General features: G+C 43.2%; 1 protein-coding gene across 3 annotated transcripts in view; it reads left to right on the top strand.

Annotated features, from left to right (window-relative positions):
* The window catches only part of CTNND2 (catenin delta 2), a 795027-nt gene that overhangs the window by 752234 nt on the left and 30627 nt on the right, over window positions 1-12166 (top strand). For all 3 annotated transcript variants that reach the window (XM_036310692.1, XM_036310691.1, XM_036310693.1), the window contains one exon: window positions 3389-3473. In XM_036310692.1, the coding sequence (XP_036166585.1) occupies window positions 3389-3473 (85 nt within the window). The remainder of the gene's footprint in view (window positions 1-3388; window positions 3474-12166) is intronic.

Genomic DNA, 12166 nt, shown 5'->3' with positions numbered 1-12166 from the left:
AGAGGGCAGCTCCTGAATTGAGCATCTGCCCTCTGGTGGTCAGTGTGTGTCATAGTGACCAGTCATTCCCAGTCTTTCTGCTGTTAAGGTCAGTTTGCACATTACCCTTTTACTAAATAGGATAGAGGCCTGATACACGGGTTGGGGCTGGCTGGTTTGCCCTGAAGGGTGTCCCGGATCAGGGTGGGGGTCCCGCTTGGCCAGCCTGGGTGAGGGGCTGATGGCTGTTTGCAGTTGGTCACACCCCCTTTAGGATGGGGGTCCCCACTGGGGTGCCTGGCTATTCTAGGTGAGGGGCTGAGGGCTGTTTTCAGGCTGGCCGGCAACTGAAGCTCCCAGCCTCTCCTTTTTTTCTTTTTTTCTTTTTATTCTGGGATTTATTTACCTTCTATAATTGAAACTTTGTTGCCATCCTGCTCGCTCCAGCTCTGAGGCCGTGGCTGGCTGAAAGCAGGTATCTAGGGTTTGTTTGGCTTCTATAATTGAAACTTTGTTGCTTTTGGAGCTGTTGCTTTCGGAGCTCAGAGCCAGCCACGGCAGGCGGGGAACCTTGGCTTCCTCCATCACTGGAGCAAGCAAACCTCCTGCTCGCTTCAGCTGCGTGACTGCCAGCCGCCATCTTTGTTGGCAATTAATTTGCATATCTCGCTGATTAGCCCATGGGAAGCATAGCGGAGGTACGGTTAATTACCCTTTTTGTCTTTTATTAGATAGGATATCCACAGACTTAAACATGGATGATATTAATGAGTCACACTGTCAAGGTGCCAATCACAATCTGTTTGAGCTGCACAACACACTGTGTCTTGTGAACACAACCCTGGGAGTGGTGGTCTGGGTTCCTACTACTGGAATGGCTGTTTCAAACACCCACTATCAACTGAACCAACTGAAATCTTTAGCCGCCCTAATTTGACACCTCTGGTGAAGATCAGACATTGTGTGATTGTTAATGACTCTTACAGGAGCTGTATACATGCCATTTTGCAGTCTCAATAACATATATTATGCTGTTCACATCATTTTAAACACCCATTATGGACATCCTGTCACATCCATCTGTTTTAAAAGTACATTTGTTGTTTTTTTCTAATTTTAACAGTTATATAGGAAATAGTGTTGAATGTGCCATTGTATTTTGTCATAAGACAGAAAAGCCATTAACACACTCAACTGCTACTTGTCAGTAAGGAAGTGTGTATTGTGGCTGAGGTTAAAATCACTTGTCACATTTAAAACACTCAATTGTTCAAGTCCTTCAATCAATAGGTATAGTTTTTCAAGTAGAAGTTGCTATGGCACCACTCTAGCGGATGGATTTTTGTTAAAGGCCTTAAGAAAGCAATGATTCTTTAACCTTCACATGTTATTATAACACTGAGCTGTATTGGCATTTTAATTGAAAGGTTAAAACCTGCTATCATTACACATGCACAGTCTTTATTTTGTAACTAAGCAAGAAGTAGAAACAAAAAATTACTGTATCAGAGGAATTTTTGCATAATTAATGCATATGTTTCAACTACATTATCACTAGTTAATGTTTCTCTAGAGTTGTTTGATTATTGTCATGGATAAATATCTAGCTAACAATAATAAAACACAGCAAAACATAGGATTTTATCTTTGTTCAACATTAATTGTATGAGATTAAAATGTACCCGTATCTATATCCATGTAGAGATCTAAAATTCTCTGCCTTTAAGTCAAAGGAATTTAATATTACATGGTACTGGCATAAATGATGAACTCATTTAGCAATCATCCATTTTAGTAAAACGAAAATATATCTGTTACTTAACTATAATTCATCTCTCATAGAGGAACATAATTTAGAATTTATAATAACTCTATATTTTTTCTTTTAAAAGTACATGATATAACTAATAGATTTACCAACAGCCAATACTGAATTCCATCTCAGTAGTAATAATAGTAAGAGTGATTGTTACTGTTGCCAATGAAGAAACCTTAGACTTAGTTGGTCTAAATTGCTAACACGAAGATCCAGGAAAATAGCACACATTTAATTGACCATGTATTAATATCCCATAATTTCTTTACAAAATGCTTGTTCTCGCAACATCCATCCATTTTATTCCGGCTCTCAAATCCAACCTCAACCTGGTCTCATCTAACCATCTGCTCACATTCTATTTCAAAGGCATTTGCGGTCTCGATTCAGATATTCTCTCTCAGGGTGTCGATGGGCCACTGCCTCATGGGTCAGCTTTGGGAGTGGACTTTGCATTGGTTCTAATCTGTGCAGCTCCAGGAGTCACCATTCAGATAGACCAGGATGGACAAACTATGTGGCTCCTGGGCCAGATCTCAGCCACCAGCTGCTTTTATAAATTACACTTAATTGGCACAGCCACATCATTCCATTATGTATTATTTATGACTCCTCTCATGCTACAATGGCAGAATTGAGTAGCTGCAACTGAGACCGTATGGCCCCCAAAGCACAGAATATTCGTTATCTGATCCTTTATAGAAAAAGTGTGCCAGCCCCTGATATGGGCATGAGGTCAGTGGCAGCCATTAGACTTGGGTTGTAGAACCAGCCTGTTAGAACAAAGAATCCGCAGGTAGCTAATAGTTTTCCCTCACCACTAGTCTAAGCGACTTCCAAGAAGTTGATTGAATTACACCCACATGGACACATTGATCTGTCTGTTTTGAGATGCAGAGTGGCACGGAACCAAAAGGCAAAATATTTAGTTATAATTTCACAGGGATTTCAAAGCCATGACTCAAAAAAAAAAATGGTAAGAACCACTAATCCAAAGGTCTAATGTGACCTTACTTTCTCACTATGGCCCAAAGGATGGAGCGTTAATCGTAGGAAGGGTTGTCTTATAGACGCTTTCTCTTTCTCTGGGTACCTGTGAGAGCACACGCGGCAGCGTGTGCCCACTGTCTGTGGCACTGCCAATCTCTTGCTCTTGGCATTGGCAGCAGGTGAAGAGCAAGTCCCTGCAGCCGGGCAGGCATGTAGAGCCAACACTGGCTATGCTCTCACGCTTCTGCTGAGAAGATGAATATCGTTCATCTAACTGCACAGGTGCTGCACAACGTGCTGTTAAAACCCCTGAATCTGGCCCTTCCTAATCGCTATTTTTCTCTTCTGTTTCATAGTCAGATGCTAAACTTGTGCCTTCTGACTCTTCTGTTTGCATTTTGGACATTCTTTGGCAAACTGTGATGTGCTCCTGTCTCCTGCCCTCAGGGGTGTGTTGAGAATGAGGCAGGAGACTGGTGAACTATCCGCTGTGCTCCCCAAGCTGAAAGGAACAGCCAGGAAGCCAGGAGGGTGTCTGTTCTTGTCACGTCCTGACAATAGTGTGTTCACTCACCATCTTGCATGTCCTGTCTTTTTTACCAGACATTCTCCCAAAGTGGTCAAGGCCGCATCTCAGGTCCTCAACAGCATGTGGCAGTACCGAGACCTGAGGAGTCTCTACAAAAAGGTAAGGTTTGCTTTACCCTCTGGGCTCATGAGCGATACACAGCCCTCAGCCAAAGGACACTATACCTGGTCCTAGCACGATGCATCCTAGATGTGGAGGTTACTTGTCCCAACAGTCTGAGTAATGGAAGCAACTGAAAGGGAAGAATTGATGACGAAGCAGAAGAAACGATTCACCAAGTGTCTGGACATACACCAAGACCCAGGAACTTTCTGGATTGGACGGAAAGTCCAATAGGGCCTTAGCCTAGCTCTTCTGACAAGAAACAAAATAAGCTTTTTTTCCCTGAGCTTCCATATTTTATGATCAACTAAAAATTAATGAACTAAGGGATTTTGTAAAAGAAATTAAAAAAAAGAGAGACAAACAGCAAGCATCAACAAGTAATTGTGGAGAGGAGACAGAAAGAAATAGAAAAAGCAATTCAGGAAGTCCAGGAACACTGGGTGGAAGGCCCAACAGTCTGACCCGTGTTCCCAGCCCAGCCCTCACCAGGTTCCTGCCACCAGCCGGCCACGGAGCGTGAGGAAGAAGCTGAGTGTTCAGTGCCCTCTCTCAAGGCAGGCAGGAAATTTTTTAAATACATTTCAAAGAATTCTTCATCCCCAAAATGTTTTAAAAATAAAACCTGAAGAGAAAAATGTTGCATCTAGAAACTTAGATTCTACATCTCATTTCCAAATGCTACTAAAAAGGTATGCATAGCTTCTCTTTTTTTGCTTAGGAGGGGAGAATTCTTTAACAAGGTTTCCCAGAAGTTGTTGTTTTGTTGTTACCAAACCAGCAAACATGGGTAGTTTAAATGACTGGTGATTGCACAGTAGGTTTGAGTTAGCAAATAGGGGAGGAAAATATCATTGATTTCTGTGGGGACTCAGAAAGCATAACCTGGGCTGGAGGAGATTCATGGGCTTCCATCGACAACTGCCCCCGTGCCTCCTTGCTGCCCCTGGTGGCTGGCATGGCGGAGGAGCAGGAGAGAGAGCCCCCATGTCTTTGCCTGCCTCCCCAGCCTACCAGTTCTGGTCTGGGGGTGATGTTCAGCAGCAAGAAGCCCACATCAGAGGACACAAAACCCATCTTGCCAGAAGGAATATTTGTCCTTTGTTAAGCCGATGGGAAAATATAAATACTTAATAACTGGCTCTACTTACATATAGTCTATTTCTAGATTTCCCCAAGGTCTTCCTATTTCCCTTAGGGGTTCATACTTTGCACTTTAAATTTATGAAGTTTAGCCTATGTATTTCCCTTTCAAGATTTTCCTGTCCCCTGAGAGGAAGCTGAAACAGAGATTGCAAAATGCAGTGTGAAAGGAGCATTCTAGATAAATTATATCCTCTCCTATCGAGTATGCATATTGGGGTAAACCAGCGGTTCTCAACCTGTGGGCCGCGACCCCTTTGGCGGTCAAACGACCCTTTCACAGGGGTCACCTAAGACCATCCTGCATATCAGATATTTACATTACAATTCATAACAGTAGCAACATTACAGTTATGAAGTAGCAACGAAAATAATTTTATGGTTGGGTCACAACATGAGGAACTGTATTTAAAGAGCCAGAAGGTCGAGAACCACTGGTAAACCCTTCATCTCACATGTTGTGGGTTCCATTTTGGTTTGCCTGAAGCTCATATCCCAGCATCTCTGGTAACTGCCTCCTCAAGCCCCTCCAGCAGCCGAGTGAATTCTCTCGCAGGACAGGATCCTTCAGCTAAACAGGCAGCGAGACAAGAAGGACTCGCCATAAGTTAGAAAGGGGCCGGTCATTCTGAATAAGTGGTTCCAGAAGCTCCGAGAAATATTAGTGCCTCAAATAAACTCCACTCTACCTCCGATCCTTTGCTGAAATAATCCTCCTTGCATGTGCATTGGAGGGAAACTGCTTTGGGAGACTCAACAAGTTACTTGTTTTTGAGTAGTATGTTTTCAATCCTACTTTTTTTTCTATGTCAGTGGTAGAGTTCAAAAAGTATCATTGTCTTTCTGTTTCCATGTTAAAAAATAAAAAAGAATGTGTTGACAGGAATTTAATGGAGTTAAAACTTGAAAGTGAAAGATGGTTTAAAATGTGTTTCATGCGAGGAGATTCGAGAAGCATGAGCTGGAGAAACTGTCGGTGATGTTTTTAATTGACCCGTGACGAGAAAGGATGGAGAAGGAGCTGATGTTAATAATTCTCAAGTTACGCAGATGTGAAAGGAAGTGAGGACCTCTGTGCTCAGTATCTTAAGTGCTGCTAATAGCAAAGCTCAACATTCACAAAAGCACTTCTTTTGGAAACTCCCATTTGGGGAGAAAACCGAATTCATTCATCCTCGGGAATTGTTTTTATTCAGTGGGGGAATAGACTTCTATCTTGTTCTTCTTTGACAATTTTCATATCATTAAAAAAATGATCCATATCTTCTACTTATCTGTGCGTCAGATCTATTTGCTAAACACCTAATATAGGCTTAGAACAGGCAGAGTTTCAGAGAAAACACAAGAGCTGGAGAGTAGCTACCCTGGGTGAAAATGAAATATGGAATAATTATTGGCAACTTTATTCAGTTTGGAATTATACACCACAGACGTTAGGGATGAATTAAGAGTAGGAAAATTGTTGAGCAAAATCTTAAAACATTCATGGAGTTTGCATAAATTGGGACAAAAGAGGTGAGGGCATTAAGGATAAGAGGAAAAAGATGAGTGAAGACAAGAAATTTGAAATGAAAATGGCAGCCCTAACCGGTTTGGCTCAGTGGATAGAGTGTCGGCCTTTGGACTGAAGGGTCCCAGGTTCGATTCCGGTCAAGGGCATGTACCTTGGTTGTGGGCACATCCTCAGTAGGGGGTGTGTAGGAGGCAGCTGATCAATGTTTCTCCCTCATCAATGTTTCTAACTCTCTATCCCTCTCCCTTCCTCTCTGTAAAAAAATCAATAAAATGTATTTTTAAAAAAATGGCAAATCTATGGGACAGAATTAAAGGCCCATCTGTCCCTGGCTTATTTCTTCCTAGGACCCAGACAAGGGGGCTGGCATCTCATTTTATGAGCTCAACTCCTTCATTTTACTTAGAGATGTATTTAATACATCAAAGTATTCTTCTGGCCGAGTGTGTTGACCAATACAAAATGATGTTCAATTCCTTAGAGCGAAAACATATTTGTGTTAGCCATACCTTCAACTTCAGGGAGGCCTGGACTTCGGGTTCTCCCCGAAGGGAAAACAAGAACAGGAGAATATTATCACACACGGTCTAAATAATGCATTGCTTTAGAAAAATAAATAAATAAGCCAGTCCCCACATTTAGATAACCACAAATAGAACTTTAACATTTCCTTATCACCTGTGTCATTGCAGAAGATGTTTTCTAAAGGAAAAGAAGATGAGCCTTAGGAACAGGCCTGACATGGGGATAAAAGAGAATCAGGAGATCAAAAGTTCTTGACTTCTTTGAACCTTGGTACCTTAAAAAAACGAGGCCACTGACCTACTGGAGTACCTATGTTTGACTATGTTGAGGACTGTTGGGACAGCGGGTTTGGGAAGAAAGCAGATAAATCTTTCTTTTGGGAGGGATAGACATAGAATTATAAAATTACAGAAATCATTGCTTACAGTTCCTGATATAATACCTTAATAATCTGTACACATCCAAAAAAAATAGTTATACTAATCTGAACACAGCATTCTAGCAGAGGGACTCAAAAATACAGAAGCCCAAGCTACACAGGTATCTCTTTCCATATCTGCTTAGGCAGGTGGCCTGGGACCAGTGTGTGATCCTGGGATTGTCCTATTGCTTTGCCTGGCACGGGGGTGCTGTCCTTGCCTGTGTGGGCAAAGCTCCCTCGCCCTTCCCCCTCTCACTGCAGCCCATAGGAAGGGAGAAAGGAGAGAGGGCCGGTGATATCCTTTTAAGCAACTGGTACAAAAGTTGTCAGACTCCTGCTCATATCCCAGAACAAAGAACTCAGTCATACCACACGTCCTGCTGGGAGGGAGGACGGGCAAGGTGGCAGCAAGGCCTTTGTGGCAGGAGGAAGGTAGTTATGTTACCAGAGGCAAAAAGGCAGTATTGGCTCCAGACGTCATTTCATTTTGTTCAAATACCTTTAATATCAATTGCAATTACTACCTAATGAGGCATATTATTCCATTTCAGAATGGCTGTGCTTATTCAGAGCTTCTTACTTGCATTAAGCAAAAATCTTTATCTGACGCTTCTGCCCTTCAATGCCATTCTGCAAAAGTCAAATTTCTCTTCCTTCTGAAAGCCTTACCCTCTGTAACGTAGCCATCCCATCCCACAAGGCTGGCCCTTCCCAGGCCCGACATGCTCAGCTCTAATACACGGGCATTGCCATGGCCTTCACCATTGCCTTCCCTTTTTCCCGCATGCATGCAATTTCAACAGCACCCCTTCTGCAATGTAGCTCCCAAAATGAATCTGTCCCTCCAAAGGTTTTTTTTTAAATGTATTTTTATTGATTTCAGAGAGGAAGGGAGAGGGAGAGGGAGATAGAAACATCAATGATAAGAAAGAATCACTGATTGGCTGCCTGCTGCACACCTCACACTAGGGATCGAATCTGCAAGCCAGGCATGTGCCCTGACCGAGAATCGAACCATGACCATGACCTCCTGGTTCATAGGTCGATGCTCAACCACTGAGTCACGTGGGGGTGGGACCCTCCAAGTTTTTTTTGAAGCAGAAGAAACAGATGAGCTGATCCTTCCCTGAGGCTGAGACTCCCACTACTAACAAAGCTAGGGAGCGAATAGTGTCTGAGAGGCTCATTACACTATTTGGTGAAGTACAAAGAGCAAAGCACTTAGAATCAATGGCCAGACGTTAATGGCACCGCCTGCCACCTACCAGCAGTGTGGCACTGGGCAGGTTTTCTTGAGCCCCCTTGCCCATCAGCGTAGAATTGACTTTGGCTGAAAGGCAACAAGGAGCCCTCTAATTCACCAGGCCTCTCGGTCATCACACTGGACTTGTTCTCTCTCCAGTTATCCAAACCTGTGAGCATCCCTTCCTACCGGTCTCTACCCTTACAGTGGTCTGTGGCAGTTCTCCTGTCTGGCACAATGTTCTCTCCAGACTGCTGGACATGACCTCAGGCCCGTAGGGGTTTGTGCACCAGAGTTGAACTTTCCTGAACCCTTGCATCATAGAACCTTTGCATCCTTTCATGGAGATTGCGGCATCTCTCTGTTAGTCCAACCGCAGTCTCTTGGGTTTCTCATCCATGAAGTGTGTAGCATAACAGTGGCTTTCCAGGATTGCTGGTTGTCCCCAATGTGACAGCAGTCAGCAGAGAGCTCCATAAACTGGAGAGGCATATACCAACAAGACCACTGTTGTTAATTCTAAGACATTTCTCCATGCTGCTTGGCTGATAGATGCTCCTTGCCATCCTGTCCACAGGCAGCTAGACATGAGGATCCAGGATTTCATTTTGTCATCATCACCATCATTGTCACCATTCACTTCGACCTACATTTTCACAGATTGCTTTCTTCTTGGTTCCCTCTACCTATCTCCTCCCAGCCCTTAGATGCCTAACCCAGTGTCTCCTCCCACAGTCATTTTCCTCAGCAGCTGTGTCTGCCTAGGATATTTGCATTGAAACAGTCCCAGAAGGAAGAGTCTTGCACAGCGGGGTTTGGTTAAAACAAATTAAGTTTTATAGGAGGAGCATTAATGACAATGAGAGCTACCAGGGTTTTAGAAGTGGTTAGTGATTTTATTTCATTTTAGTGATGAATATGGCAGGTCAAGTATGTTGAAAACTAATGTTGTCTTGAGGACCATGGAGAAGTCTGGGGTTGGGATATGAAGATGTGAGTTCCAGCCCTGGCTCATTAAATAGCATGCATGCCATATTTCCCCGAGAAAAGGCCGTGCCATGATCCTGTTCATTTCTAGGTTGAAAATGTGGTAAAATAGCATGACCCACAACAATCATCTTCTCCTGACCCCCATGACATCGCCATCCCTGAGCTTCTTCAGGCTCTCTGGGTGCTACTTCTCCATCCTTAATTGGCTCCTCTTCCTGTTCATTCTGTAAATGTTGATGTCCCCAGGGTTCTGTGTTTAGATCTTTCTCACCTCACGCATGGCCTCTTCCTGGGTGTCCCTAATGCTCCCTGGGTTCAGTCACCATCCACAGTTGTGGTCTCTTGAATGTTTCTCCAGCCTAATCTCTCTTCCTACATCTAACCCCGTACTCAATAACCTACTCAGATGCCCACAGCAGCTCTAACAAATCAGATCTCAAACAGACCTACTTCTCCTGGACTCCACCCTTCTCCCTGCACCTCTGATCACTGATTAGCACAGCCCTCCACCCATCACCCAGGCCACTGCCAGGAGCCATCTGGCTCTTTCTTCTTCTTCACATGTCTACATCCAACCACCAGAAGGCCCAGACTTCCACCTCCATTCACTTCTTTTTTTGTAGTTATTTTTTTAATTACTTATTTTTTAAAGTATTACATAAGTCTCCTTTTTTCCCCATTGACCTCTCCCTGGCCACGCCCACCTCCCAGCATATGCCCTCACCCCCCTACTGTCTGTGTCCATTGGTTATGCTCATATGCATGCATACAAGTCCTTTGGTTTATCTCTTATCCCCTCACCCCCCGCCTTCCCTCATAGGTTGGACAGTCTGTTTGATGCTTCTATTTCTGTTCATCAGTTTATGTTGTTCATTATATTCCACAAATGAGTGAGATCATGTGATATTTATCTTTCTCTGACTGGCTTATTTCACTTAGCATAATGCTCTCCATTCACTTCTTTCTACAATCATGGCCACAGACCTCTGTCTTCATCTGCCAGATTATTGTCACAGACTCCTCACTCGGCCCCACCTTCATGATTCCTTCTGTCTAGTCCATTCTCCTCCAGAGGGTGGTAAGGGTGAACTTTCTAAAAAACAAATCTGATTAAATTAGTCCTCGGAGCAACATCTTTCCGCGGCTCCCATTGCCCTCAGGGCAGAGTCCAAACAGCTTAGCTCCCTAGCTCATGCCTGCTCTCCGCCCGCCCTTGGCCACCAGATGTACCTAACTCTGTGTTCCCAGCTCACGCACCATCCCTTCCCCTCCACCTTTCCACAAGTCTGTGCTTCATCCTCTACACTTCTTGCCCATCTAAATCTTCCTCATATCCCTTAAGTTTTTTATATCACCTTCCCTGCGAAACATCTCTAATCTCTTTCTCAAGTCTGAATTAAGGTCATTTCTTACTAATCTGAAATAATTGTAGGGTAAATCAGTTTGAATGAATAAAAAATTTTTAATTCAAACTTTTAAAGAATGACTTTTAAGACACACAAATAGCTTGGGCCTACTGCTTAAAGTATTGCCGCATTAGGTGCTATAATATTTAATATCTAGATAAGATTTATTTGTACTTTTATAGAAAACCACTTTCTTTCTTGGTTCAAATATTAATTGTGGGAGGATTTCCATTAGGAACTTACATTAAAAGTCATTCTGTCAGAGAAATTACAGGGAAACTTGCCTCCAACTGGAGTCCAATTAATATCAACTCCTAACGAACAGAACTCTGAATTAAGGGCCACCATAAATGTGTGTCATAAAATATACAAATGCTGCTTGAAAGAGGCTGCATTACTCTAAGCTAGAAAATAAGAATAAAGTGAAGAAATAAGTGAACTAAATCATCTCTATATCTTTGGTAAAAATAAAGTAGATGGTTTAACTTTTTAAAAATTGCAATTCTCAGTTTACTTAAACTGCTTGACTTCTGCTTCCCAAAGTCCTAAATTCCACTTTTGTCCACCAGTGTCTGTGAAGCTTCTGATGTAACCCTCAGCTTAATGACTAAGAAAATGGAAGTGTACCCAATTCCCAGCCAGTACAGACCACTGTTTTATTGGTCTTCATGATGCATTAAGTCCCAGACCAATTCAGTGGAGCTTCCTGAACACAAACTCAGTAACAGGCCTTGGTTTTAAAATGTATGTGGCCTATTTAGCTTCCAAGTGCTGTTTACATAGCAGTCACTTAAAATGTTAGCTTGTTTATCAATTGCACTCAGAAGCAACCAAGATTGAACACGTAGTTTTTAGGCTATGGATCAAAATCTTTCTTCAGTTATAGTTACATAGTCCTGTGTTAATGTTTAGTCATTAATAATGCAAACAAGATCTTCATGTTTCCTCTCAAGCTGGGGCCCAATAACTTCTTATTAAAGGATTACCACCAGCATGCCTGACTGTTTCTGGTGCCGGTGAGTATTCCTGCCTTTGTGTGCTTGGCCCCCAGGCCACGGTGCCAGCAGGAGACTCCCTTCCAGCTCCCATGACATCAGCCTTGGGTGGGACTCATTTCTAGATTCCTGGAGTAAACACACCAGCTCCGCATGATTCCCCGACTTCCACCTGCCCAGCAAAGCCCCAGAAAACTCCAGGCTACCATTGAGGTTTCCTAGAAAAGCAGCCTGGAGCCATCCCAGCCCATTCCGTGTGAAGACCTGAGATCATGGCAGTTGATCTATAGCAATTCTCAGGGTAATTGATCTATAGGAAATCACGGAGCTCCACATCCCCTGAACCTGCTCTGTCCTCTTAGGCACAGGCACGTCCCCACATGGAGTAGAAGAGCAGGAAGCCTAGGACACCATGATGAAAATGTCTCTGAGCATTGGGCACTGAAAGAAGCCC

The sequence above is a fragment of the Myotis myotis genome, unplaced genomic scaffold, assembly GCF_014108235.1.
Source record: "Myotis myotis isolate mMyoMyo1 unplaced genomic scaffold, mMyoMyo1.p scaffold_m19_p_5, whole genome shotgun sequence".
Classification (NCBI taxonomy): domain Eukaryota; kingdom Metazoa; phylum Chordata; class Mammalia; order Chiroptera; family Vespertilionidae; genus Myotis; species Myotis myotis.
The sequence above is the reverse complement of the archived record's forward strand: the minus strand, read 5'-3'. Positions and strand labels throughout refer to the sequence as shown.